The 24,708-nt window shown below is 41.0% G+C and overlaps 2 protein-coding genes across 2 annotated transcripts; one reads left to right on the forward strand and one right to left on the reverse strand.

Annotated features, from left to right (window-relative positions):
* The first annotated feature begins 2,078 nt into the window (after positions 1–2,078).
* echdc2 (enoyl CoA hydratase domain containing 2) lies at positions 2,079–8,788 on the forward strand. Its single transcript, XM_026944692.3, has 9 exons — positions 2,079–2,457; positions 4,814–4,881; positions 5,212–5,299; positions 5,404–5,490; positions 5,881–5,973; positions 6,177–6,233; positions 6,363–6,550; positions 7,671–7,769; positions 8,064–8,788. Exons 1-9 carry the CDS (start codon positions 2,244–2,246, stop codon positions 8,139–8,141), a joined length of 972 nt encoding a protein of 323 aa, XP_026800493.1. The 5' UTR covers positions 2,079–2,243; the 3' UTR covers positions 8,142–8,788.
* Positions 8,789–11,639: 2,851 nt separating this feature from the next.
* On the reverse strand, positions 11,640–24,617 carry zyg11 (zyg-11 family member, cell cycle regulator). Its single transcript, XM_026944564.3, has 16 exons — positions 24,220–24,617; positions 21,908–22,073; positions 21,108–21,622; positions 19,368–19,613; positions 18,477–18,617; positions 17,928–18,104; positions 17,078–17,142; positions 16,794–16,893; positions 16,611–16,661; positions 14,865–15,026; positions 13,897–13,944; positions 13,309–13,506; positions 12,886–12,938; positions 12,679–12,776; positions 12,415–12,594; positions 11,640–12,109 (listed from the first exon to the last, which is right to left on the reverse strand). The coding sequence occupies exons 1-16, from the start codon at positions 24,220–24,222 to the stop codon at positions 12,093–12,095; spliced, it is 2,220 nt and encodes a 739-aa protein (XP_026800365.1). The 5' UTR covers positions 24,223–24,617; the 3' UTR covers positions 11,640–12,092.
* Positions 24,618–24,708: the final 91 nt, after the last annotated feature.

Raw genomic sequence — 24,708 nt, forward strand, 5'->3', positions numbered from 1 at the left:
ATACAGTACACCACTCAGCCCACACTGTACACCACTGAGCCCACACTGTACACCACTCAGCCCACACTGTACACCACTGAGCCCACACTGTACACCACTCAGCCCACACTGTCCACCACTGAGCCCATACAGTACACCACTCAGCCCACACTGTACACCACTGAGCCCATACAGTACACCACTCAGCCCACACTGTACACCACTCAGCCCACACTGTACACCACTGAGCCCACGCCACACACCACTCAGCCCATACTGTACACCACTGAGCCCACGCCACACACCACTCAGCCCACGCTGTACACCACTCAGCGCGTACTGTACACCACTGAGCCCATACAGTACACCACTCAGCCCACGCCGTACACCACTCAGCCCACACTGTACACCACTCAGCCCACACTGTACACCACTCAGCCCACACTGTACACCACTCAGCGCGTACTGTACACCACTGAGCCCACACTGTACACCACTCAGCCCACGCCGTACACCACTCAGCCCACACTGTACACCACTGAGCCCACGCCGTACACCACTCAGCCCACACTGTACACCACTGAGCCCATACTGTACACCACTCAGCCCACACTGTACACCACTGAGCCCATACAGTACACCACTCAGCCCACACTGTACACCACTGAGCCCATACAGTACACCACTCAGCCCACACTGTACACCACTCAGCCCACACTGTACACCACTGAGCCCACGCCACACACCACTCAGCCCATACTGTACACCACTGAGCCCACGCCACACACCACTCAGTCCACGCTGTACACCACTCAGTCCACACTGTACACCACTGAGTCCACACTGTACACCACTGAGTCCACGCCACACACCACTGAGCCCACACTGTACACCACTCAGTCCACGCCACACACCACTGAGCCCACACTGTACACCACTGAGTCCACGCCGCACACCGCTGAGTCCATACTGAGCCCACACCGCACACCACGCTGTACACCACTCAGCCCACACTATACACCACTCAGTCCACACTGTACACCACTGAGCCCACGCCGTACAGCACTCAGCCCACACTGTACACCACTGAGTCCACGCCACACACCACTGAGCCCACGCCGTACACCACTGAGTCCACGCCGCACACCGCTGAGTCCACGCCGTAAACCACTGAGTCCACGCCGCACACCACTGAGTCCATACTGAGCCCACACCGCACACCACGCTGTACACCACTCAGTCCACACTGTACACCACTGAGCCCACGCCCACACTGTCCACCACTGAGCCCACACTATACACCACTCAGCCCACACTATACACCACTCAGCCCACACTGTACACCACTCAGCCCACACTGTACACCACTGAGCCCACGCCGTACAGCACTCAGCCCACACAGTACACCACTGAGCCCACGCCCACACTGTCCACCACTGAGCCCACACTATACACCACTCAGCCCACACTATACACCACTCAGTCCACACTGTACACCACTCAGTCCACACTGTACACCACTCAGCCCACACTGTACACCACTGAGCCCACACTATACACCACTCAGTCCACACTGTACACCACTCAGCCCACACTGTACACCACTGAGCCCACGCCGCACACCACTGAGTCCACACTGTACACCACTCAGTCCACACTGTACACCACTGAGCCCACACTGTACACCACTGAGTCCACACTGTACACCACTGAGCCCACACTGTACACCACTGAGCCCACACTGTACACCACTGAGCCCACACTGTACACCACTGAGCCCACGCCGTAAACCACTGAGTCCACACTGTACACCACTCAGTCCACACTGTACACCACTGAGTCCACACTGTACACCACTGAGCCCACGCCGTAAACCACTGAGTCCATACTGAGCCCACACCACACTGGCATGAACGTTTTATACTGTTGTTGTTGTTGTTTTTATCATTAGGAATTAGTAAAACATGACCTATCGAAAAAAGTTTTTATTTCAGTGAAAAATAAAGTGAAAAATGCAACACAAGCGACGGGCGCGCGTGTGTGTGTGAGAGAGAAACTTTCTGCTTGGTCACTGTTTGAATGACGTGCAGGTCTCCATGGTGATGTGAGGAAGTGTACACAAACGGAAAGTAGATTAAGTAACAAACTCCTTCCTACACGGACTTTAACACTGCTTTGGAAGCTCGGGATGTGATTTGTAGCTACATTTCCGAAAAACAGACTTCAGTTACAGAAGGTTAAGACGACAGACTACCAGACAGGACATGAGCGTGTTTGGGAAGTTAGCTGGAGGAGTTCATGCGGTCGGCAGAAGTCATGCTGAACTACTGCACAGGCTGCTTTCTGCTCCTCAGCGCTCACTGCCCGGCTACATGACTGCATCTGACAGGAAGAAGTGCTTTAGTCGGGGGTTTAGCGCTGTGCCGAACCGAGACGCTGCTGAAGTGGACCTCAGTCGTCTGGAAGGTGAAGACCATGGTAGGTCCTGCGTGTTTTAGTTCCAGCTGCCAACCTGAGGCGCCATTTTAAAAATGAATTTAAACATAAAGCTACATGGTCAACTGGGAAAACTCTGATTAACCTTAACAGATATAATACATTCATTAATAGCTAGTTTGACAATCCCAGAAGCTTTTTACTAAATACATTCATTTATAGCTAGTTTGACACTCCTAATAGCAGAAAACTTCCTACATAAGCGCACTCACTACACGGTATTCACCTGAGCTTCTGCAGACTGTATAATGGTTTATTATATGCCCAATGTGAAATTCAGCCAATGGCGCCGCACTATTTAATCACGTGACCACACTGCACTTCACTTCCGTGTGTCAGAAGGCTGAAAGTTAGCATTTGCGTTGAGAAGGTCATGCAGGTGTTATTGCAATTCCTTCTTTAACTTTAACGCTCATTAACAATAAATGAATTCTAGAGGGCAATTAAGGGTCTGAATGATGATTACAATTAATTGTTAATTGTTTAATTAAATGATTTTATTGGCACATCAAACACACTTTTGATAAACATAATCCTAACACAACATTTACACATGTAGTAGGCAGGAGATGTACAGTGGGGTGGCCAGGCTGGACTCAATGACTGTTTTTGGGTTTTTGGGGTGGCAAGCTCACATGGGGGCAAAATACGAATCCACATCCACAGAAAATGACATAATGTGGCTCCCCCATTCATGTATCGCCTGATCAGGATCCTCATCTGATATCCTCAGTAGCACACAACGAAGCGACATTAAATTAATATCTAACATAACATTAAGGTCTATTATATATATATATATATATATATATATATATATATATATATATATATATATATATATATATATATATATTAGTGAATATATATATATTTCTCTATCATTAGCAAATAACAGTAATAATGAAGGGGGCATGGTGTAAGTGGTTGCACCCCTGCGTGCGTGGAGTTTGCATGTTCTCCCTGTGCTTTGGGGGTTTCCTCTGGGTACTCCAGTTTCCTCCCCCAGTCCAAAGACATGCGTCGTAGGCTGATTAACATCTCTAAAGTGTGTGTGTGTGATTGCGCCCTGTGATGGGATAGGCTCCAGGCTCCCCGCGACCCTATGTAGGATAAGCAGTACAGAAAATGAATGAATGAATGAATGGATGGATGGATAGATGGATGGATGAAGAAATCCAGTGTTACGCTTCCAAATAATCAATATCATTAATGTGGACAATAGTGAAGTGAACTTTCAAAATTTCTAGTTGTATTGGACATTATACATTAATCAAACTGGCCTATCATCTCTAAAATGTGTGTGTGTGTGTGTGTGTGCCAAGTCATTCAGTTCCACATCATATAATAATAATAATAGTAGTAATAATAATAATAATAATAATAATAATAATAATAATAATATTACTGGGGTGGCCTGAGGGGCAGCGATGCTTTGCATAGTTCTTTAATTGTGTATCAGCAGTTGTTTTGGAGCAAAGCATAAATGTGCTGCGTCCTGCGTACTCTCCACACCCAAACCGCATCCCCCTGGCAAGAAGTATTGTTGATTATTTATTTATGCTGGTTACTGACTGATAATAGTAGTAGAGTATTGACTTTGCCAGATAACCTGACACTCAGGTGTCTCCATCAACAAAGCTATCGAATACATCTGTGCTGAATAGTAGGTTTAGCATTGCCTCAAATACACAAAAGGTAGCTGTGCCTCAAACAGCAATAAAGCAGTATGTACTATTCTGGACAGTTTACTGAGTATACATTACTGTCTAGTATGTTTCTACTGAGAAATATGAACAAATGTAGTATAGTAAACAGACATGTTTAATGTATAATATTGACAAAAAATAAATTGTGGAGACTTTGCATTAACCTGCAATTTAAAAGACCACTAAATTCCTGGTTAAAATGACATACTGCTTTACTAAACACCAGAATAGTGCACCAACGGAGGTACTGCATTACTTAATGCTTTCTGACATTCCTATACGGATTGTATGTTAAGCCCCATTGTTTTCTCATTGTTACCTTCAGGATGTTCACTGCATGTTTAATGTTTCCAGCTAGCTACCTTATTAATTGAGGTAATTGAGACCATGTGCATGTGGCATCAGTTGAAGAGAAAATCTGCCTCCAGCAGCCCTGAGAGATGTTAAATCATTAACAATGGCATTATCACTGACCTTTTCCCTCCCTGCTTGGCAGGATAAAGTTAAATGTGCAACTTTTAACTTAAAACTTTTCCTATAGGATCTCTTGGAAAAGTGTATAAAGTTGCGCTCTCTCTCTCTCTCTCTCTCTCTCTCTCTCTCTCTCTCTCTCTCCGTGTCTCTCTCAGGCATTGTGGAGGTTCTGATGCGTCGGGAACGGGCGCGGAACTCTCTGGGTCGTGTGTTTGTGGCTCAGGTAGGATCACAATTGCTCATCTCTATGGGATCAACCTTTTGTTCAGCATCTCTCAAAATCCCAGCAGACAATTCAACCCATCCACACTCTATCTATCTGATATTTTTGTCCTTTTTAAAACTTCTTTTATCTGTCAAAGTCAGGCTGTACCTGGAGGAAGCTATAATTCATCTTTTGACAGCAGTAAATTCATATGTGGCATATAAAAAAATGAGAAAAATAGGCGAGATTTATGATGTTCCTTTGCTCTTGCTGATTCCTCTCTCTTGGCTCCATTTCTCAGTGTTATCAATATTTCTCCCACTCACTGCTTCACATTTCTCTTTGTAGATGCGAGAGCTGGTGTCAGGTCTGCACCATGACGCAGCCGTGCGTGTGGTGATCTTTAGGAGTCTGGTGCCTGGAGTCTTTTGTGCAGGTCAGCGTTCATCCATACAAGCAACCTACATTTATTTCACCTCTTAGAAGCCATTTCATTTGTTAAGCTAGACTGAGTGTGAATGATCTATGATTCTGTTAAAGGGGCTGATCTGAAGGAGAGAGCCCAGATGAGCAACTCTGAAGCTGAGCATTTTGTTCATGGACTCCGTTCACTAATGAATGAAATAGGTGAGACATGATGACAAAAAATAATAGTGGTGTTGGACTGTCCATATTTCATGTGATTTGTTGCTCAAGTGACTATTCCAAATTCTATTAAAAATTATTATCATGATAATTAATAAAAAGTTGTTATAACAGTTGATGTCCAATACCCTAAATTTGCATTTACTGCATTAACCACTTCATCCTGGTCAGGGTCGCAGTCAATCCGGATCCTGTCCCGGGAACACTTTAATTTTTTTTAAGGCCTCTCTGAAGAAATATAAGCATCTTGTTTTGTAACAAGTTATAATATAGACCTTAGACTTTCAGCATAATATTGCCCTATAAAAGCCCAGCTGTCTGCTAGTGTGATATATGATCTGTCTGATGCATGCTCTGCTCCTGTTCTGCCAGCGGCGTTGCCCATGCCAACCATCGCTGCAGTGGACGGCTTCGCTCTAGGGGGTGGGCTGGAGCTGGCGCTGGCGTGTGACCTCCGGACAGCGGGTAAGTGCCTACTTTGACCTTTCAAGGGTAGGTTGTGGCAGGGCAGGGACAGGAGCACCGTTCCCACATGACAAATTGGGGCTGTAGGATTTGTTTATTGTTTATTTATTTACCTAAGCAATCATGGCAGAAGCATACATGTACCTTGAGTGCTACTCTCATTTTCTTTCTGTGTTTGTGTGTGCGCGTTTTTTGTTTCGCAGCATACACTGCTCAGATGGGCCTGATTGAAACCACGCGGGGACTCCTTCCAGGGGCGGGTAAGATAACGGAGAAGAGAGGAAAAAAGACATCTTTGTTTATAGTGAAGACACAAAGGCAAACCATCAGATATCAACAGTCTACCAGCTGGTCATCCTGAGTTGTGCGTTCCCCTCACTGTGCACTAGGGGGCAGTCAGCGTTTGCCACGGGCAGTGGGATTTGCTGTGGCCAAGGAGCTGATCTTTACTGGGCGGCGTGTGGGGGGGGAACAGGCTCTACACCTGGGAATAGTGAACCGTGCCGTCCCACAAAACCAGAGCGGAGATGCAGCTCATAGAGAGGCTCTCAACCTGGCCCAGGAAATCCTCCCTCAGGTGGGTCAGATTGACACACAAGCACAGCTTCTCTTATTGTGATTCACCAAAAGACCTAATGGATTCTACTGTCAGAGTGACATCCTGCTAGAGCACAGAGTTTCTCTCAGGGTTTCTGTGTTGTTCCCTTTCTAGCTGTACTTTTAGTACAGTAATCTTCCAGCATTGTGTAATCTTCCAGCATGACTACCTATTGTACTTTGTGCGAGAGACTGGGGTTGATGATAAGAGAGAGGCGATAACTACTTTCCACCACGTGTTGCCTCATAGCCAGTGTAAAATATGATGGTGGATCAGTAATGATTTGGGGCGGTTTAACGGCTCGGCCTGAAAATTGAATTCATTCTGCAGGATATTTTAGCCCAAAATATGGTTGTCTGTGACAGGACTTGGATCTTTATTAAAAATCAATGTCTTGCAAAAGCCAGCTGAGTGTCTGGATTTAAACACTTTTGAAAACAGACCACATGCATAAACCTAAGAATATAAAAGAGCTTGAAATGTTCCCTTTGAGCTTATTAGACATTACATGAGGTTGCTCCTTCCTATCATTCTCTCCAGTCAGAAATGGAAAAAAAAGACTGTAGTGTCTCTTTATCACTCACTGCATGTAGTATTTATTTTATATACTATGTTGGCACCCTTCATGGAAGGTGCCAATAATTATGGAGTTGCCAGTAATTAAATACCTGATTATGACTAATGGTTAATAAGTGAATCCTCTAGAAAGAGTTTGTATTAACCTACATGAACTTCCCACCTAGATGAAACTTTTTTCCTGTTTTCACATGACTGACAAACCTATTTAGAAAAAAGTCATCAAAGGAGTGTAATTCTTCGTGTCAAAATACAATTAAGCTGTACTTTAATTGCGTCCTCCTTTTTCACAAAACAAAGCTGTTTTTATCCCTCACCGGTGGAAGCGGAGATGAGAGGACTATTTATGTCACATTGATGGAACCCAGTTGAACCAGAACACCGCCATCGCCTCTTTATGACGAAGTAGGGTTTCAACTGGAGAGTGAGAATCTGATTAGGTGTCAGTATCTTAACAGGTGTCTCGATGCAGATCATTTTATTAGCCTTGAGACTGTCACATTACCTACTCTGGCTTTTGTAGGCTCCGTTCGCAGTGCGCATGGCCAAGGAAGCCATGAGCCGAGGAATAGAGGTGGACATCGCTTCAGGAATGGCCATCGAGGGGATGTGCTACGCCCGGGTGAGACTCTGATTAAACACAGTACATGTTCTTTTCCAGTGCCGGGGCTAGGATTATAGACATTCTGTATGTTAAATTCTTATATCTTAATTAGTCTTTGATAATGCTTGGTAAAAATCAGTGAGAAGTTGATGTTATAAAGAATGTAGGGATGTTGAGGCTTCAGATAACATCTTGGTGAAAAAAAGGATTTTAGTGTGTTTAGAGGAAGTAAGTCAAACGCTCCAGACTGTATTTAAATGCAATGTTATAACTGTTTTGTAATGAAGAGTCATTCCTGCTTCTCTCCTGCAGGTTATTCCAACAAAAGACAGGCAAGAGGGAATGGCAGCTTTTATAGAGAAAAGGCAGCCCAGATACACTGGAGAATAAACAGACCCAGATCACACACAGGCTCTTTAAAGAGCTGTTTTGTGATTCCAGTCTTACTGGATCATTAGACTACTTCCTAATATCAAAACAAACAGTACATATTGGCCACATACTGGTTAGGTAAGTAAGGAATAAAACACTTGGGGGGTGTGCTGTTCTAGGAAAACAATCAACAACACAGTGGTGTGATGGCATTACCAACACAAAGTCATTTTCCAGTAAACCTGTGATTTGCCTTGTAGCTGAACTACTGTCAGAGCTGTGCTAGGACAGTATAGAAAATTAATCAACACCTTTTGACCAATCAGAATCAAGAATTCAGCAGCATCATGCTAATAATAAACATTATATAGTATATGTTGAGAATCTGTCTATGCATACCACTCCAAGAAATGCAATCATCCAAATTTTACTTCAACCATGATGATCACATTCAGATATTAATTACAGCACTGCCTGATTAACAATATTATGTATTTTGTGGAGAAAAAAAAAAAAAAAAGCTTTGGTATCAATTACAGTTTGGTATGGTCCTCCATAACAACCATAATACAGTTGATTTACAGATGCATTTTTAGCCTCTGTATTCATACTGTTTACGGTAACACTGTAATTCTGATTAATAAACATTTATTACCAAAAGGAAAGGTCCTGTGTGGGTTTAATGTTTTGTTTGAATTATTTACACCCTGTCAGTTTGCATTACAAGATAATCATCAAGTCAAATGTTTTACCCAACTACCAAAATCTGCTTAGATGAAGGCAAATTAATTTGCTAAATTTATTTTCTGAATTCATTGTGCATCTTTATACCAAACCAGGGGAACAGCACTACATTAGATAAATACCAAGGCCTTCACTACAAAAAAAAAAAAAAGCAGTTGCAAATATATTGAGTATAGGCAAACTGATCTAATATTTCTTATTGTGAGATTATTATAAATCAAATATAAGATTATTCAGATTATTCCGTTTTTAGATGCCTTTAAATTTACGTGTTTCAAGCTTTAAATTTATGTTCTGTTGGCACATCATTTTGTTTCTTTCTAAAAATAAATGTTTAAAATGAGAAAAAATGCTCTGCCAACAGAACAAGACTATTTCAAACTTAGTAATATGTTTAGGTTTAATAATCTTATAATTGGCTTACTGTAATCTTACAATAGGAAATACGAGATAGGTATGACTATATTCAAAATATTTTCACATGCTAAGATGTTGTTTTTTTTTTTGCAGTGCTGATAGGTGAATTTAGCTTTTATTAAAGAAAAAACTCCTATGGTTGAAAGAGTTAATCTTAGATTTAGTAGTTTTTCCTGCCATTCAGTACAATCACCAAACTAAAAGAATGTAAAGTTACCATTTGACTTTAGATTGGGTAAGGCCTGTTGACAGATTAGACTGATATATCTGATATATCTCAAAAGCACATCCATTGAAATCAGACTAAAGGGCAGTTTGGGTTAACTTTTTTTTTTTTTTTTTTTTTTTTTTTTTAATAAACACATGGGTTGAAACAATATGACTTTAGCTTTATCTGGACTCTCACGCCACATCCTATGTGTTGCTTTAAAAAAAAAAAAAAAAAAAAAAAAAAGTTTATGAGGGGCCATGTACACTTGATGTGCATTTGGATAACAGACCAAAATGCTATAGAGTGTAGTCCAATTATACCCAAAGTGTGACAGCATGATTTTCTCACTTGTGGGGAAAAGGCTCAACGGCTTGTACTTTCTCTCCAAGTAGGTGAAAAACCTATCTACAGCAACATTTATTAAGTGTCATATTCACTAGAGGATCCAGCAGATTTCTGACATGGCTGGCAGTTAATTGAAAATATATTTCATGCCACCTACAGACGCTTGCCATGTGTGGAAGGTACATGAATATAGCTATGTGAAATGTTAACTTTAGTAAAATTAATGTGACAGTCTGCAATTCAGATTCTTTTAAGAACGCTGCGTATGTAGACTATTTAATTTACAATGCATCCAATTGTAAACAAAGCTAATAACAGCTACAAAGGCAATTCAGGCAGGTGTTATAAGGCAACATGCCACACGGTTAAGTAGTGAGTTAGCCCATAAGTTGATCATTTCTTTGGTATCTCATATAGATTCACACACACCAGTTAACATACACTCACCATCCACTTTAATAGTAACACCTGTATACCTGCGCATTCATGCAGTTATCTAATCAGCCAATTGTGTTGCAACAACACAAAGCAAAAAATCATGCAGATAATGAAGAAAAAATGTGATCTCAGTGATTGAGTAAGTGACAGTTCTGTGGGTGGAAACACCTTGTTGATAAGAGAGATCAGAGGAAAATGGCCAGATTGGTTCCAGCTGCCAGGGAGAATATAGTAACTCATATAATCACTCTTTACAACTGTGGTGAGCAGAAAAGCATCTCAGCATGCACAAAACATCGAACATTGAGGTGGATGGGTTACAACAGCAGAAGACCACACTGGGTTGCACTCCTGACAGCCAAGAACAACAATGGGCACGAACTCACCCAAACTGGAGAGCTGAAGATTAGAGAAGAGGAAAGGAGGAAAAAGAAAAAAAGATAACTGCATGCATGTGCAGGTGTTCCTAATAAAGTGGACAGTGTGTGTGCGTGTGTGTGTATTCACACAAATGCAGTATATTTATAAAAAATTATTTTTTCCCCCATGTGACACTGTTTTTGCAATTTCCCGTGTACTTTCCCTGCAATATTCAAGTCTCTTATTCAAGTACATGGCCCCACATACTAAATGAGATTAAAGAAGGAAATACAGCATGAGAAAACACATAACCCCCGACAGAAATAAAACAAATGAAAGCAAGTCTGAATGTTCAATGGCTTACAATTTGGACAAAGCAGGAAATCTTCCTTTTGGTAGCTTGCAAATGAACATCTCACTGAATTCTTCCCTTTACGTGACTTTTGTTCTCCCTGGCATGTCTGGCTGTTAAATATAGACATCCATACCCATTTTGGATCCAATGTCACAGACTGTTGCTAAGGTTAAAGAAGACTGTGTCTCACTAAGAGCTGTGCAGTAATGAGCAGTGAAGCCCACGGTTCAACACTGTCCTAAGTCTCTGACGCTCTTAAGACCTCATTAGATAGATCCTCTCAAATATAAGTTAGCTTTCCCCCCATTTGTACTATTTTTCTCAGAATAGAAAAAGAAAAAAAAAAAATCAACGTATCATTAGTTCTTTACGTGCAACATAAGCATCTTTGTCATCTGCCACAGTAGATACCATGTATAGTACAGTCTATAATATATATATATATATATATATATATATATATATATATATATATAAAGATACTTTTGCATCAAACCTCTCATGCTGTCAAATGCAGTGACAAACTAATTACCACCAGACCCTCAAGCACCCACACACATACATGCATACATCTATATACATACAAGTATAAGAATTTAGCAATTAACACCATCTCAAAACAACAGAAATTAGAGATTCAGAAACATAAGTTTGAGATATTTATTGCCATGTGTCCACAGGGACAAGAATCTGTCGAAACTGGATTTGAATCAATCCAACTGTGCATACTGAGAATCCCGAGGAACTAAAGCATGCTCTCTCAGCACATGCAGACATGCTGTCATGCTATTCTCTTTCCTTCTTGCCACTCTTCACCCAATTTTTACCCAGGCAAAAGAGATGAGAAAATAAACAAACATTCTAATTTCTAAACCGAGAAAGGATGAAAAAAAAAAATTAAATAATTTGCTTTGTGCAAATGAACGCTTGTTAAGTTTTTTCCCCCTAGTGCCCTGATTTGTTGGTGGAACCGAGCACATGGGGAGGGTTGGAGGATGTAATTAAACAAGCCATACAAGGACACACAGACAAATACACACAAACAGTTTCCAGGTAGTACATCATGCGTCATCCAGAGACTGGTAACGGGTTATCCCTCTCATGGAACGTCTCTCTCTAAAACAATAATAAAAAACAGAGAATCAATAGGATATATCACACTGAAATATAAACATAATCTTTTTAGAATAAAATGATCCCTTTTTCACCTGTAATCAGTGCACTTCTGTCACTACACTGCTGTTACACTATATTTTTGACCCACAGATGAGTTTCAATCACTTGTCTCTAAGTTTGATGAGAGTACAAAACATCACTGATTGTCCCGATATATATCTGTGTGTTGTTTTACAGTTCCTTTTTTTCAGATAATTTATCTTGTATAACCTGTATGTGTGGCTGTCTGGGTGTATATACGGCACCTCTGTGTGTGTGTGCTTGCGTCGCTCCCATGTAGCCTGTACGCGCTCGGTGGCGGTGAAGGCTGTCCAGAATGCTCTCAGCCAATCGCCTGACATCGCAATGCGTTTCAGGATGCGAACTCACTGCCTCCAGATGCTGCAGTCCTCCTTCTTCTAACAGCATGCTACAGTAGCGTGCAGCTACACACACACACACACACACACGTTAAGAATATTGTTACTAATATTTTAATACAGATAAAGAGTTCTCTGTGTAGTTCTCACCATTCTTGCTGCACACATGCTGCATGGCCCAGGCTGCCCACAGCTGAACCCCTGGAGTCTGGAAGCACTCCAGCAAGGGGAAGAAAGGGTTAAATGATCTAAAAACCAAAACACATTCACAGTCACATGTTTTGCTCGGAGCTCTAAGTAGCACATCACATACAGAGAAGAGTACAGGTTACATGTGTGTTTTTTTTTTTTTTTTACCTGTAAGCCACCATTTCACATTGGGGTATGGGCCACTTCAGGATTGCTGAGTGCTGGGATACAAAAACCACCAGATGAGTTGAACATGTTACTTTTCTCACAAAAAAAGATAAATGATCCCCCCTTCCCACACACACACATCTGTGCAATGCTGTTGCGCCACTGTGCCGGCCTTACATCAGTCATCTTGCATCTCATAATCTTTTCTATGATGATTGTTCTGTGTATAGACACTGACAGCTTTGATCTTGTCTGGTAAAACCAGATGCGCAACATGCAAAACCATCTGTTTTTATTATATTTGTCATACACTAGGAAATCCACCACATCTGATACAGCTCTCAAACAGGTGGAAACTCTGGCTCTTAAAAAGGTTCGCTGGTTTTCTCTGAAGCCGCACTGGCAGAAAGGGGGAAGACGTACCAGCTGCTCCAGCAGTGTGTTCCTGAGGGACAGGTCGAGGGTCCACACTGTCTCGCCCCGTGAAGTGAGGTGGGCAAGGATCCCTGCAGCGAAGTAGCTCACCTCCACTTCAGGACTGTGCAACAGAGACCTGATGTGATCCAGAAAGCCCTGTACCATCAGCTCTGCGTGCAGCTCGCCCACTTCGGCTATGTTGTTCTGAATCACACACAAAATTGCATATATTAGATTGTATGACTTATTATTAATCCATGGAGACAGAAGCTGAACTTTCGCAAATCTTAAAGAAAAAGGATTGGAAACCGCCAGCATCTGAGCAGTAATTAGGACTGTAAGCAGCTGCGTCCTGCCCACATGGGGACAAGCTAAATAAAGCAATCCATTAGCATAAGCCGTTTAAGTGACTCAGCCAAATGATCCTTCCTGCATGGAGCACAGTCTGACTTTCCCCTGTTCATTTCTTATCTGAGCATAACTGGGTATGGAATATGAAGAACTCCCTTCTTCTTATCAAATACAGCCAAGGCACACTGTGTTTACACTGAGTCTCACACACACACACACACACACACACACAGAGTCTCTTACCAGTAAGCCAAGGACCTTCTGCTGAATGGAAGACTCCGAGGGGAAGGACTGAAGAAAAACAGAAAGAGGACACTGGATTAACAGATCAACCCTTTTCTTTAAACTTACCTCAAATTCCATAAATTAATTTAAATATTAACATCTAAAACATGGACTCACATAAGTAAGGAATAAAAAAGGAAAGGAAAATAAAAAAGGAATACAACACTATGAGGCATGCTTTGTGTCGAGCCACATCGCACCACCCTGGAGTTGATTATTTTCCAATAACATCATGACCTGAAATGTGTTTTTTGCTCTCTATTTTGAAGATGATATTCCTCTTATATGACAACAAATACAATTTTTAAAATTATTAATAAATGCTTCATCATACTTTTAACTGTTCAGAGTTACATTTGATGTAATGGAACGTCAACAAGACAAGTTAGCTCCTGTTATCCCTTAGGAAGCTATAAACAGTCGTTCCCTCACCAGCCTCTCCCTCTTTTTTTCTGTCTTGAATTTAATATGACAAAAAAAATACAGCTTGTCATGTTACACAACATCCTCTGTTGTGATGTAACAAATACAAAAACACTTCATAACTCAAACTACAAAATCTTCTGTAGAAGTCACACCGTTAAAGGCCGTTTAAGAAGCATAATACATGATGAATAAAGGTTTTTAATATCAAGAGTATTTGCTGTCCTCAGAACACTTTTTGGTTAAATTTCCCCATGCTAATATGTCTTTGTGTATGCTAACTTAACAACTGGTAACTACAGTTAGCCTCAGTTTAATGCATGGCCTGCGGTTTGTAGCCTAAAAAGTACATATAATGTACATCCTCGCATTTAAAATGTTATTAATGTCTTTTCATTATTTCAGACAAATTTTAAGCAGTTGCAGACACTCTGTCGAAAGTACAGATGTTTTTGGATTATAATTGTGTTTGTGTGTGTGTGTGTGTGTGTGCGTGCGTATACCTCCAGCACTCTGATGAAAAGCTCCAGGCCTTGGTTCTCTATAAAATGTCTGCAGGTGGTAGGCGACTCGTCTGTTAGGTTCCACAGGGCGCTGAGTGTGAACTTCAGTGTGGCATCCACTGTGCCCTGAGAGGTCTTCTGACGCACAATGTGCAGGAGTTGCTAGTGAAGAGAGAGAGAGAGAGAGAGAGAGAGAGAGAGAGAGAGACAGAGAGGGGGGCAAGTTAATTAAGACATTGCTGAGGATGTTAGAAACAAAGCAATGCATTATTCACATAGTTATTAAGTTGCCGGGACTAAAGACAGTTATATTAATACATGGTTCTGCCTCCTCTTGCCTTACTAACCATCAGTCCTGACTAAGGATTTCACCAGTATCTTCCTGTCAGTTTTAGCGCACTCTTCCACTAACTGGTTCAGCTAGAGCTTGTAGATGTCTATTTTGGTGTTTCGCTTCCTGTTCCACATACAGTGAGAGGAAATAAGTCTTTGGACACTTTTGCTTTTGTTATTTAATATACTTCCAGTACATATATCCACTTCAAATTTGCCAACACAAAAAGTTTTTTGACTTTGTAATTATAAATATGAACAAAAAAAGTATGTATTCATAAGCTTAAACAAAGATATATTTAAACAACGTCATGTCCATCTTCTCCCGATTCACTTATCTAGTCCTGGTACATCGCTCCATTCATGTTTCCTTTGATTAGGTGTAATGTACCTGAGTACTTTCTTTCTCCAAACAAGACGAACTGAATTATTGCCAAAGAGTTCTGTTTTTGTTTTGTCTTTTATTCCAAAAGAGTTCTGATTTGTCTAAATGCTCATGTACAAATTTTAGTGCTTCTTATTTAGCTGAGGAGTTTTTTGCGTGAGATGTAGGAACGGAGATGAATGTGGTACGGTTCATTGCTTATTGCGTTCCTGATGCTTTCAGATCGTCCTACAACTCTTTTTGAGTGACTGCTGGCTTCTGTCTTACCTTTCTTATCATCAGTCTCCGAGCGTGTTGTCAAATTTTACGTGGCTTTCCACCTGTATCACCTGTGTCAGTATCAAGCAAGTGGTACTGACAGGGTCTTTCCTAGTTGCTATAGCTCTGTAATCATTCAACTTTTCATTTTTTTACAATTCAATTCATTTTTTGCAGCATTTATATCTAAAACATGATTTATTGTAACATAACCTTTACATATACACACAAAAAAATAATGTATATTACGTACATTAAATGTATATTTAATATCGTGTCTGAATACTTCTTTCTCTATCAATTTTGTTTTTAAGCGTATCTTTGTTTATGCGTAGGAATGCATAAGTTTTGCTCTCCTTTGTGATTACGAAGTCAAAAGATGTTATGTGTATAAATTTGAATCGAATATATGCAGAGGAAGTATATTAAATAGCAAAAACAAAAGTATCCGAATGCTTATTTCCCCTCTCTGTAATTTTTATTTATTTATTTATTTTTTTTATTGGATTTAGGTTCTTTAGGTGATTTTGCAGGCCAGTTTAGTGTTCAGTCATGCTCGTGCCATATACACACTACGGTTGTCACCCTGGAACATGGGTGTGTCAATATTGTGTTCTGCTTGGATACGAGGCTCAAAAGGCCACCTCAGAGTCTGACCAAGTCCAAGTCCAACTTATGCTACACTCACCTACGGACATATGCGACTGCATCTGATGGATGCGACTAATTGGTTGAGATACAAGCAGAGAAATATGAAGCTTGATATTCACCTTCACTATATATAGCTCTGCTCCCAACTGCGCAGTTTGCTCAGTAGACAGCTGACAGAAAAAGAAAAAAAAAAAAACAATAGATGTCAGATGCAGAGAATGTACGCGGATAACAAGTCCCAGAACTGCCACTAAATCGTCACATTCCAAAATGAACCAAACCTACCGTCTTTGGTGACTCACCTTAGCAGCCAGGATGGATATGATTGCCACTGCCATCCTCTGCATATTTTGATCTTCATGGTTACATAACCACTGCATGACCAGCTTAGCAGCTTCAAACCTGACAGAAATGCGCATACACACACAATAACGTACGATATATAAAAGCCTTTCCATATCAGCATAATTGAAAGAAAAAAACAGCTTCACTGCTTTTCCTGATCATTCCTGAGAACATATATTGAAAAGCTGGACTCTCGATTAATCTCTGGAATAGAGGACAAAGTGAGTAGCTTGAGACGGACCTGTTGAAGGGAACTTCCTGCAGAATCCGGTCGCTACAGAGAGACAGCAGGCAGTTCTTCTGCAACTGCAGGAACAAAATTTGAGGAACCAATTAGTTCACCAAATATTTTACACAACAGACAGTGACTTTGCAGTAGGAAGGAATATGAAGAAGTTCTAAATGTCATCGCTAACAGGGAGCACGTGTTTGGTCAGTCAGGTTAAAAACACTCCAACGTGATTCACACATGTTGTTATATTAATGAACATGTACAACAGATTTTGAGGGTGAAACCTATTACTACTATATACGAAAATATCACATCACAGTACATGGTACTGTATGTATATAAAGTATATAATGTATAAATGAAGTAAAGTTTATGCATGTTATACGGCTGGTGTGTGTTAAGTGTGTATGCTAGAATGTGCTGCATTAGTGAATGTGTGTGTGTGTGTGTGTGCATTAGAGCCATGGTTCTTAAAGTGAGTCTGTCCTATGATGATGGAAATCACAACTTACAATTAAGTTATTATATTTATTATTGAGTTCTTATAGTTGTTTATTTGGTCTCTGGTCAAAGAAAGGTTAATCTGATGTCCAAACATCAATAACTCAAAAAAAAAAAAGATAATAATAATAATAAAGGCCTATGAATAATGTCAACTTGAACCTAATGTGATCTGTGAGTAGAAATTCAAGAACTAAAAGCCTTATGGATACAACAAACAGCCACAAGCCTAATATTTGAATAGTTTTGAATACATCCAGGAAGTAAATCTGTCCTGAGAGGGTCAGTGGAATTTATTTCATATTTAAAGGCGTCACTGACTGCAAACAATTGTGAGAACCGCTGCATTTCAGCGTACCTGTTGGTGGTTGGGGAAGGTCTTCATGGCCTCTAGCAGCAGCTGAGTGACTTGACCTAAGAGATGTACAGGCATTCCGAACGCCAGGTCCTGTTTGGTGAGGTTGAAGACGCAGGCGCTGGCTGCCAACTGCACGTTCAGAATGGTGGGGTGGTTCTTCATCCCTAACGCTACCAGCTGAATAAAAGGAGAATACAAATAATAAGAGGGAGAAAGGCAGAGTGCAGGGATGTGCAGCAGACATGTGCGGTGATGTGCAGCAGAGTGGGTGAAAACAGTTTATGAATATCATATTAATATCAAGGTCTCTTCAGAAAAAGAGTGAAGGTAAAAAAGCAGGTGGAACAAAAGAACAAAAGCAAGAACAAGCGAATAAAAAAACCAACAGAATATCATTGTGTGTGGCGGAGAGTGGAGAGATAGGGGATGAGTGACCTGTGATTCATCAGAGGGGTGACTATCTATGTTCAGATTAAAGTAGAGCTCTGGGAGTGTGTGGGAGGACCAGAGTGAGGGGGAAGAAGACAGCGAGGGTGATTGCGCACGTACTCTGAGAATGTCAGGCCGAGCTTTCTCCATCACGTGTGTGAGGCTGAAAAGATGGAAGAGCGCCTCCCGAACAAAGCCTTCCCTCTCACTGTAGCGCCTCAGAGCCTCACAGATCTGAGTCTCGTTGGCCTCCCCAGTCACCTGCATGCACAAACACACACAGACAGACACACACACACACACACACACACACACACAGTTACACTCAGCCAGAGGGGATTATCTTAAGCAAAGATGTCTTCTGAAAAACATCAAGATTCCAAACAGAGCCACAATGTACTGTCAGATGTCCAAAGATTCTTATAATTTAAATATATTCTTATAAATTAAATATAAATTAAACATATCAGCTATAACGTAAGTGATATCAAGAACTAATTTGTCTCGTGGATGTTTCGCAACTTTAAATGTAACTATAAATGGTTAAAAAGCATGATGTGCCATTCATTAATAAATTATAAGTTCAAACAGGGAAATTGCTGTGGTATAAGAGGAATAAAACAAATCAAGACATGCTGTTACTGGAAAATAATGAAAACTCTGCTTGTAATCAAGCATCACACCATCAGTCGTTGATTATTTTGCTACAACAGCATTGCCCTGTTGTGATTTATACCTTATTATGCTGCAATTATACATTTTTAACACTGGAGAAAGAGTCCCTGGAAGCAAAAAGTTGGAGAACCTCTGCCTGAGGTACATACTTCATCCTAGGAAAGTCTATGTCACATGATTAAGCGATGATCTGGCTATTGCTAACAAACAACATACATAATTTGTACAAAAACAATTACAACATATTAGATGTCTGTTCAGCCCTCAAGTCATTTTCCTCATGGGAGAATCATGACTCGATGATTAATTTACTGTACGTGTGATGGAGCTGCTGACCTTTAAGGTACCTTCTCCAGACAGAAACTCAGAGAAGCCGGCATCAGTGGCAAGCAGACCAACGAACGTCATGCCAGGCCTCTCCTCGACAAAAGCCCGGACGGCTGCGTCGGTCACCTGCTTCCGGCCCGAGAGGTCCAGAGACACCAGTGCAGGCAGGATGCCTGGTGTTTCCAGAAGCTGCCAGGCCACGTCTGACATGAACTGCTTGTCATCTGAGATGTCCAGATGCTGCAGGCCCTCCAGCTAAAAAAAGATAAGGGTGACTGGGTTAGAAACCGAAGCTACAGCATGCAGGAGAATAAGGAAAAAAAAGGATAACAACTGGGTTATAACTTCAAAGACCCATCTGAGGCATTTTCTCAGTTCTGCTTATCAATCTAGATTAAACCACAAGCTGCAGCTGCTGTACAGATTTACTACTACTGTAGTATAAACGTACTACTAGACTTTCAGTATGCTCCAAATGACGGAAAGCTCTGAAATTCCAGCAACTCAAATGTGTAATGTGACAGAGCGACTGTGACATTCTTCTGATATACAGTGCCTTGCATTAGTATTCACCCCCTTTGAACACCTGTATAGTTACAACCTGGAACTGAAATTGACTGAAACCCTATTTAGACAATAATAACCTAATAATAATAATTAAGTAAAATAATAATAATAAATTTTCATGGGGTCCTGGGGTAAGTTCCTAAGCTACAAGTGCTACTCTGTGATTTTACTTCAGTCCTGATCAGCCATTTTTCTCCGTCCTTTTCTGAGAAAATTAAAGGCCGAATTATTGACTGTTTTTCACCAAACTCAGAGGTCATCTGATCATTTTAGTCCCGGATACACACGTCCAAGATTTTCTATGCAGATGTCAACTCACGTTGGAAAAAAAAAGATGTTTGACTGCTGCTACTTGCACTATTTAGTCTCATAGCACGTGTATCAGTGAACCTCCTGAAGATATTAAACACTTCCCAAATCGCGAAGTGAAAAATGGACGCTTTAGAGGAGGCACTAAACCATATAATTGGTCCAGGTGGTAAAACCTCAACTACACACACTACCTGGGAAAGCATTTTCAGTAGGAGAAAGAAAATAAAATCATTAAGAAAAGCAAGACCCCACAGGCTGATTAGCTACAGGTATAAAGCATTATCTCATATTCACTAATTCATAACATCATCATCTTTTAGTTTTCTATAAATAATGACTAGTTGTATCACTGCTTGTTAAATTCTGATAAATTAACACTGTAAATGATTTAACTGTTTATATCCAAACTGCTAATCATTTAGTTATTAATTTATCACTGCTTATTTAAGGAATTGATCACGTGAACATCTGCAAACATCTGGTAAAAGTTACAACCCACTAGCAACTTGCTCTGCCTGTGGTAATTTTATTGCAAACCGGATGTGAGAGTTTTATCACCGAGGAGGCATGCACAAAATCTTTTGCCCATTTCTCTGGCAAAATCATTCAAGCTCTGTGAGATTGCATGGAGACTGACAAATAAATAAATTTTCAAATTATATAAATGTTTTGCCCCACTTCAATATGGTTTATGTGCTATTTATGTAGATTTATGACATATGATCCCATTTCAGTTCCAGGTTACATGAATACATGAATTATGTGGAAAGGTTCAAGGGGGAGGGGTTGAATACTCAGCACAGCAATGTGTAAGAGACAAACTGTGAGCAACATCAACGACTTGTGGCTTGCTAGTGTACACGAGCTGACCTGGCTGAGTACGCCCAGTAGCTGTTTGGAGCTCATCTCCAACCGTTTGAGCTGGTGCATGGTGAGGTAGCGCAGCCTGTCCTTGCAGCTCAGCAGTGGTGTCAGGTTGGTTACAGATGTGTTGGAGATGTCCAGGCTCTCCAGACGAGGCAGTGAGCACACATCAACCAGCCCTGAGTCATAGAAGTCCACGTTGGACACGCTGAGCGCTCTGAGACCCTGCAGCGAGCTGAAGCAGCGGCCGCTCGACTCCTCCAGCGAGGACATGCTCAGGCCGTTGAGCACGAGCCGTTGCATGCTCTCACGTGCGGCCTTGCTGGCTGAGAGGCAGCGCAGGATGTCGGTGATGGTGAGGTCTGCGTTGACACGTGAAGCATCAAGCTCTAGCAGCCGGTGCAGGCAGAGAGCGCGCTCAAAAGCCTCTGCTGAGATGCGGGCTGTACGGATGCAGGCGCGACGCAGCCGGAGCTGCCGGCTGTTGCGGAAAATCCCCACCGTGCTGTCATTCAGCAGTCCTGTAAAAAGGAACAGACAGAGATTTAGGGGGTTTACTCCTCTGAGTGTAGCTATTAATAATCTACATTCTTTATGCAAAAGTGATGCCATTTTTAGACTTTTACTATTCATGCCTAAATAAAAGGTGAATTTACCATCTGGTAGAGCAGCCAGCTCTAATAATCACTCCACTATCGAAACACATCCAGGCTGTCTATACATGACTAATTATTAAGAGCATTTATTCTGTAAAACCCCCTTAGCACATTAGAATTCTCTTTGTAGGAGAAGTCAGTTCTGCTCACCCTCTGTGGCCATCTTGCAGAGCAGCTGGTCAGCCAGCTCCTGAGGGAAGACCACAAGATCACGGAGACACAGCGAGCCATCGGCCTGCTTCACACAGAACCGCTCGAGTCTGGAGCTCACCAGTGACAGGCACATGTCGGTCAGAGACGCTGGCGATGCCTCATCCTGAAACACGCACACAGCATCATGTCACAGGCCACTTCCTCATACCAATTAATCAAAATGTCAAGCAATTTTATAGAACAGAAAACAAGTATGTTTAATAGGACGACTGTACTGCAAGGACTGTAAGAGTACTGGTGAAAAATAACAGCACAGGCTACAGTTTATATTAGTGCTGCATGATACTGCGATCATATTATTATATTGTTATATGCCTTTCAATAAACTAAAACGTAACAGAGAAAAGATGATGTGTCATGATGTGTTACACCAAAGCCACAACTTAATAAGACAAACACAAAAACATATCTAGATTGGTGAAAATGCTCACAGGGCATGTGTGCTCTGTGTGATTGCTCAACTGATAGGCTGTTCTTTGTATCAGTATTACAAAAGCCGACACTGGCATCATGATTTAATAAACAAAATATTGAGCAACCCTAGTTTATAGTCTACAAAACATTTAACAGTGGAGATTCCTTACAAACACAAATATAGGCTATACACTGCAAAAAAACATATCTTAGCAAGTGAAGACTTGAATAAAGGAAATGATATCTAATATTTCTCATTATGAGATTACTATATAAGCACCCTATTTTTTTTTAGTACAAACTTTGAAATAGATTTTTAGTTTATGATTTCTATATTACTGATTCGGTACAAAAACATTTTAGATTCCAAACATTAGTTTTCCAGCAAAAAATTAAATGTTACAGAAGAATGTTTGTCTGTCAGTAAAGAAAGCAGCATATTACATAAGAGACACTTTTCAGACAAAAAAACATAATGAAGGCTGCTGGGTTTCACTGCAAAAATAAGAAGCAAGTGTGAAAGTCAAAGTCTCCAGAAGAACTGTGGCTGCTTCTGCAAGATGCTCAGTAACACTTACAGCTCATTTCCTTATAAAACTGCACACACTGCACCTGAGACTACTATTTTTTTTTTTTTTTTTTAAAAAGCGAAGGGTCTTCACACCAATACTGACTTTGTTTCATTTATTACTGTTTACTGCTCTTTATACTATTTTTTTTAATGTAGAACCATGTAGTTTCATTATTTTTGAAGGCATCTTTGCACGTGTCTAAGACTTTTGCACAGTACTGTATAAGACCATTAAACATATTTTTAGGCATATTTACTAATTTCATGCTTATTCTACTGGCAGATAGTTTTGCTTCTTTCTAGAAAGATTTCTAGATTTCACACTTGAAGTGAGCTCCAAGGAACAAGCAGCTCCAGGACTCCCATGTCAGCTCGGGTGTGATTTCCGCTGGATTCTCCAGTTTCCTCCCTCCACCCAAACACATGTGGCGGACCGGCTAAATCGCCAACTGCTAGTGTGTGAGAGCATGGTGACTGCACCCATCCAGGTTGTGTTCCTGCCTCGCACCCAGGATAAAGCAATTACTAAAGATGAATGAATGAGTACTCAATGGAATGCACAATGGCAACCAGTTATACTTAATTAATACATGAATTAACTAACCCAGCTGAACATACGGCACTAGAAAACCAATGGATGTCTATAGCATTAAAGACCACTGGTGAGAGGTCGGTGGTCAGAAGTGAGAGACACTGAAGCGGATTAAAGCTGTCTGTCACATCATTGATTTAAAAGGGGCTTCGATGGAAGACCAATGGATGTATATAGCATTAAAGACCACTGGTGAGAGGTCAGTGGTCAGAAGTGAGAGACACTGAAGCGGATTAAAGTAGTCTGTTGCATTATTGATTTAACAGAAGTGCCAGTATAAGACCACTGGATGTCTATAGCATTAAAGACCACTGGTGAAGCTTCCTGTATGTGTTGCATCATTGATTTAAAAGGGGGTTTAGATGTTGCCACTATTTTAACACAGTAACTCTGATATTTTGGCTTAATTAGATATTTAATTCGATATTTTGTCTTAATTAAGTTCTCAATGCATTCTTTGGTTACATAACTGTCACTCATGTTAAATATAAACAGCACATGATAAGGCTTATTGTGGCTTTATTTACTGACTGAACCAAGACAGGCAGCTCAGCTGAATGCCACTAGTCTAAACTGTCATGCTTCAGTTATGTAGTTAAGTTAATTAATCAGAAAATTACGTGTTTCTGGTGAGCTGGATATTACAGTAACGCTTACTCAACACATTCTTACCATCGTGATGCAGCTCGTGTGTGATCCAGAGACAAAAATACGGTCCAAAACCAACGTTAACACGCTGTCCACTAACCAAAAGCACTAATTAGCTAGCTAGTTAGTTAGCTAATTAGTTAGTTAGCTACTTAGTTAGTTAGTTAGCGATTCTAACTAGCGAGAGGCTTCCATGAAAAAGGCTTAAAACAGTTCTCTAGACAGGAAGCGTGTAATCCTCAAGAAGCGCCATCTTCTTCCGTTTTCTCCCACCTCCACTGCACACACCGCTGCCAGGTGCATTACGCTGAAACAGAAAACATTATTATTATTATTATTATTTAATTCTGCTCCAAAGGCTTTGCCTCGACAAGTAAACAAGGTCATAACACGGGAAACAAATCGCAATTGGGCGAAGGAGGGACATACGGAAGCCGGTAGGTATCACTTCTGGTTGAATTCCAAACACATCCTTGAGCCCTATCTAGGCGCCCTACATAGGGTGTGTGTTAT

Source organism: Pangasianodon hypophthalmus, chromosome 19 (genome assembly GCF_027358585.1).
Source record: "Pangasianodon hypophthalmus isolate fPanHyp1 chromosome 19, fPanHyp1.pri, whole genome shotgun sequence".
NCBI lineage: Eukaryota > Metazoa > Chordata > Actinopteri > Siluriformes > Pangasiidae > Pangasianodon > Pangasianodon hypophthalmus.

Excerpts from the sequence above, each read along its gene's own strand:
- echdc2 (XM_026944692.3), top strand. The coding sequence starts at position 2,244 with ATGAGCGTGTTTGGGAAGTTAGCTGGAGGAGTTCATGCGGTCGGCAGA. Across the intron at positions 2,458-4,813 it reads TCTGGAAGGTGAAGACCATG|GCATTGTGGAGGTTCTGATG; the intron begins GTAGGTCCTGCG and ends TGTCTCTCTCAG. Across the intron at positions 5,974-6,176 it reads GTGTGACCTCCGGACAGCGG|CATACACTGCTCAGATGGGC; the intron begins GTAAGTGCCTAC and ends TTTGTTTCGCAG.
- zyg11 (XM_026944564.3), bottom strand. Across the intron at positions 19,614-21,107 it reads TACTGGGCGTACTCAGCCAG|CTGGAGGGCCTGCAGCATCT; the intron begins GTCAGCTCGTGT and ends ATCTTTTTTTAG. Across the intron at positions 16,662-16,793 it reads TATCCATCCTGGCTGCTAAG|CTGTCTACTGAGCAAACTGC; the intron begins GTGAGTCACCAA and ends TTTTTCTGTCAG.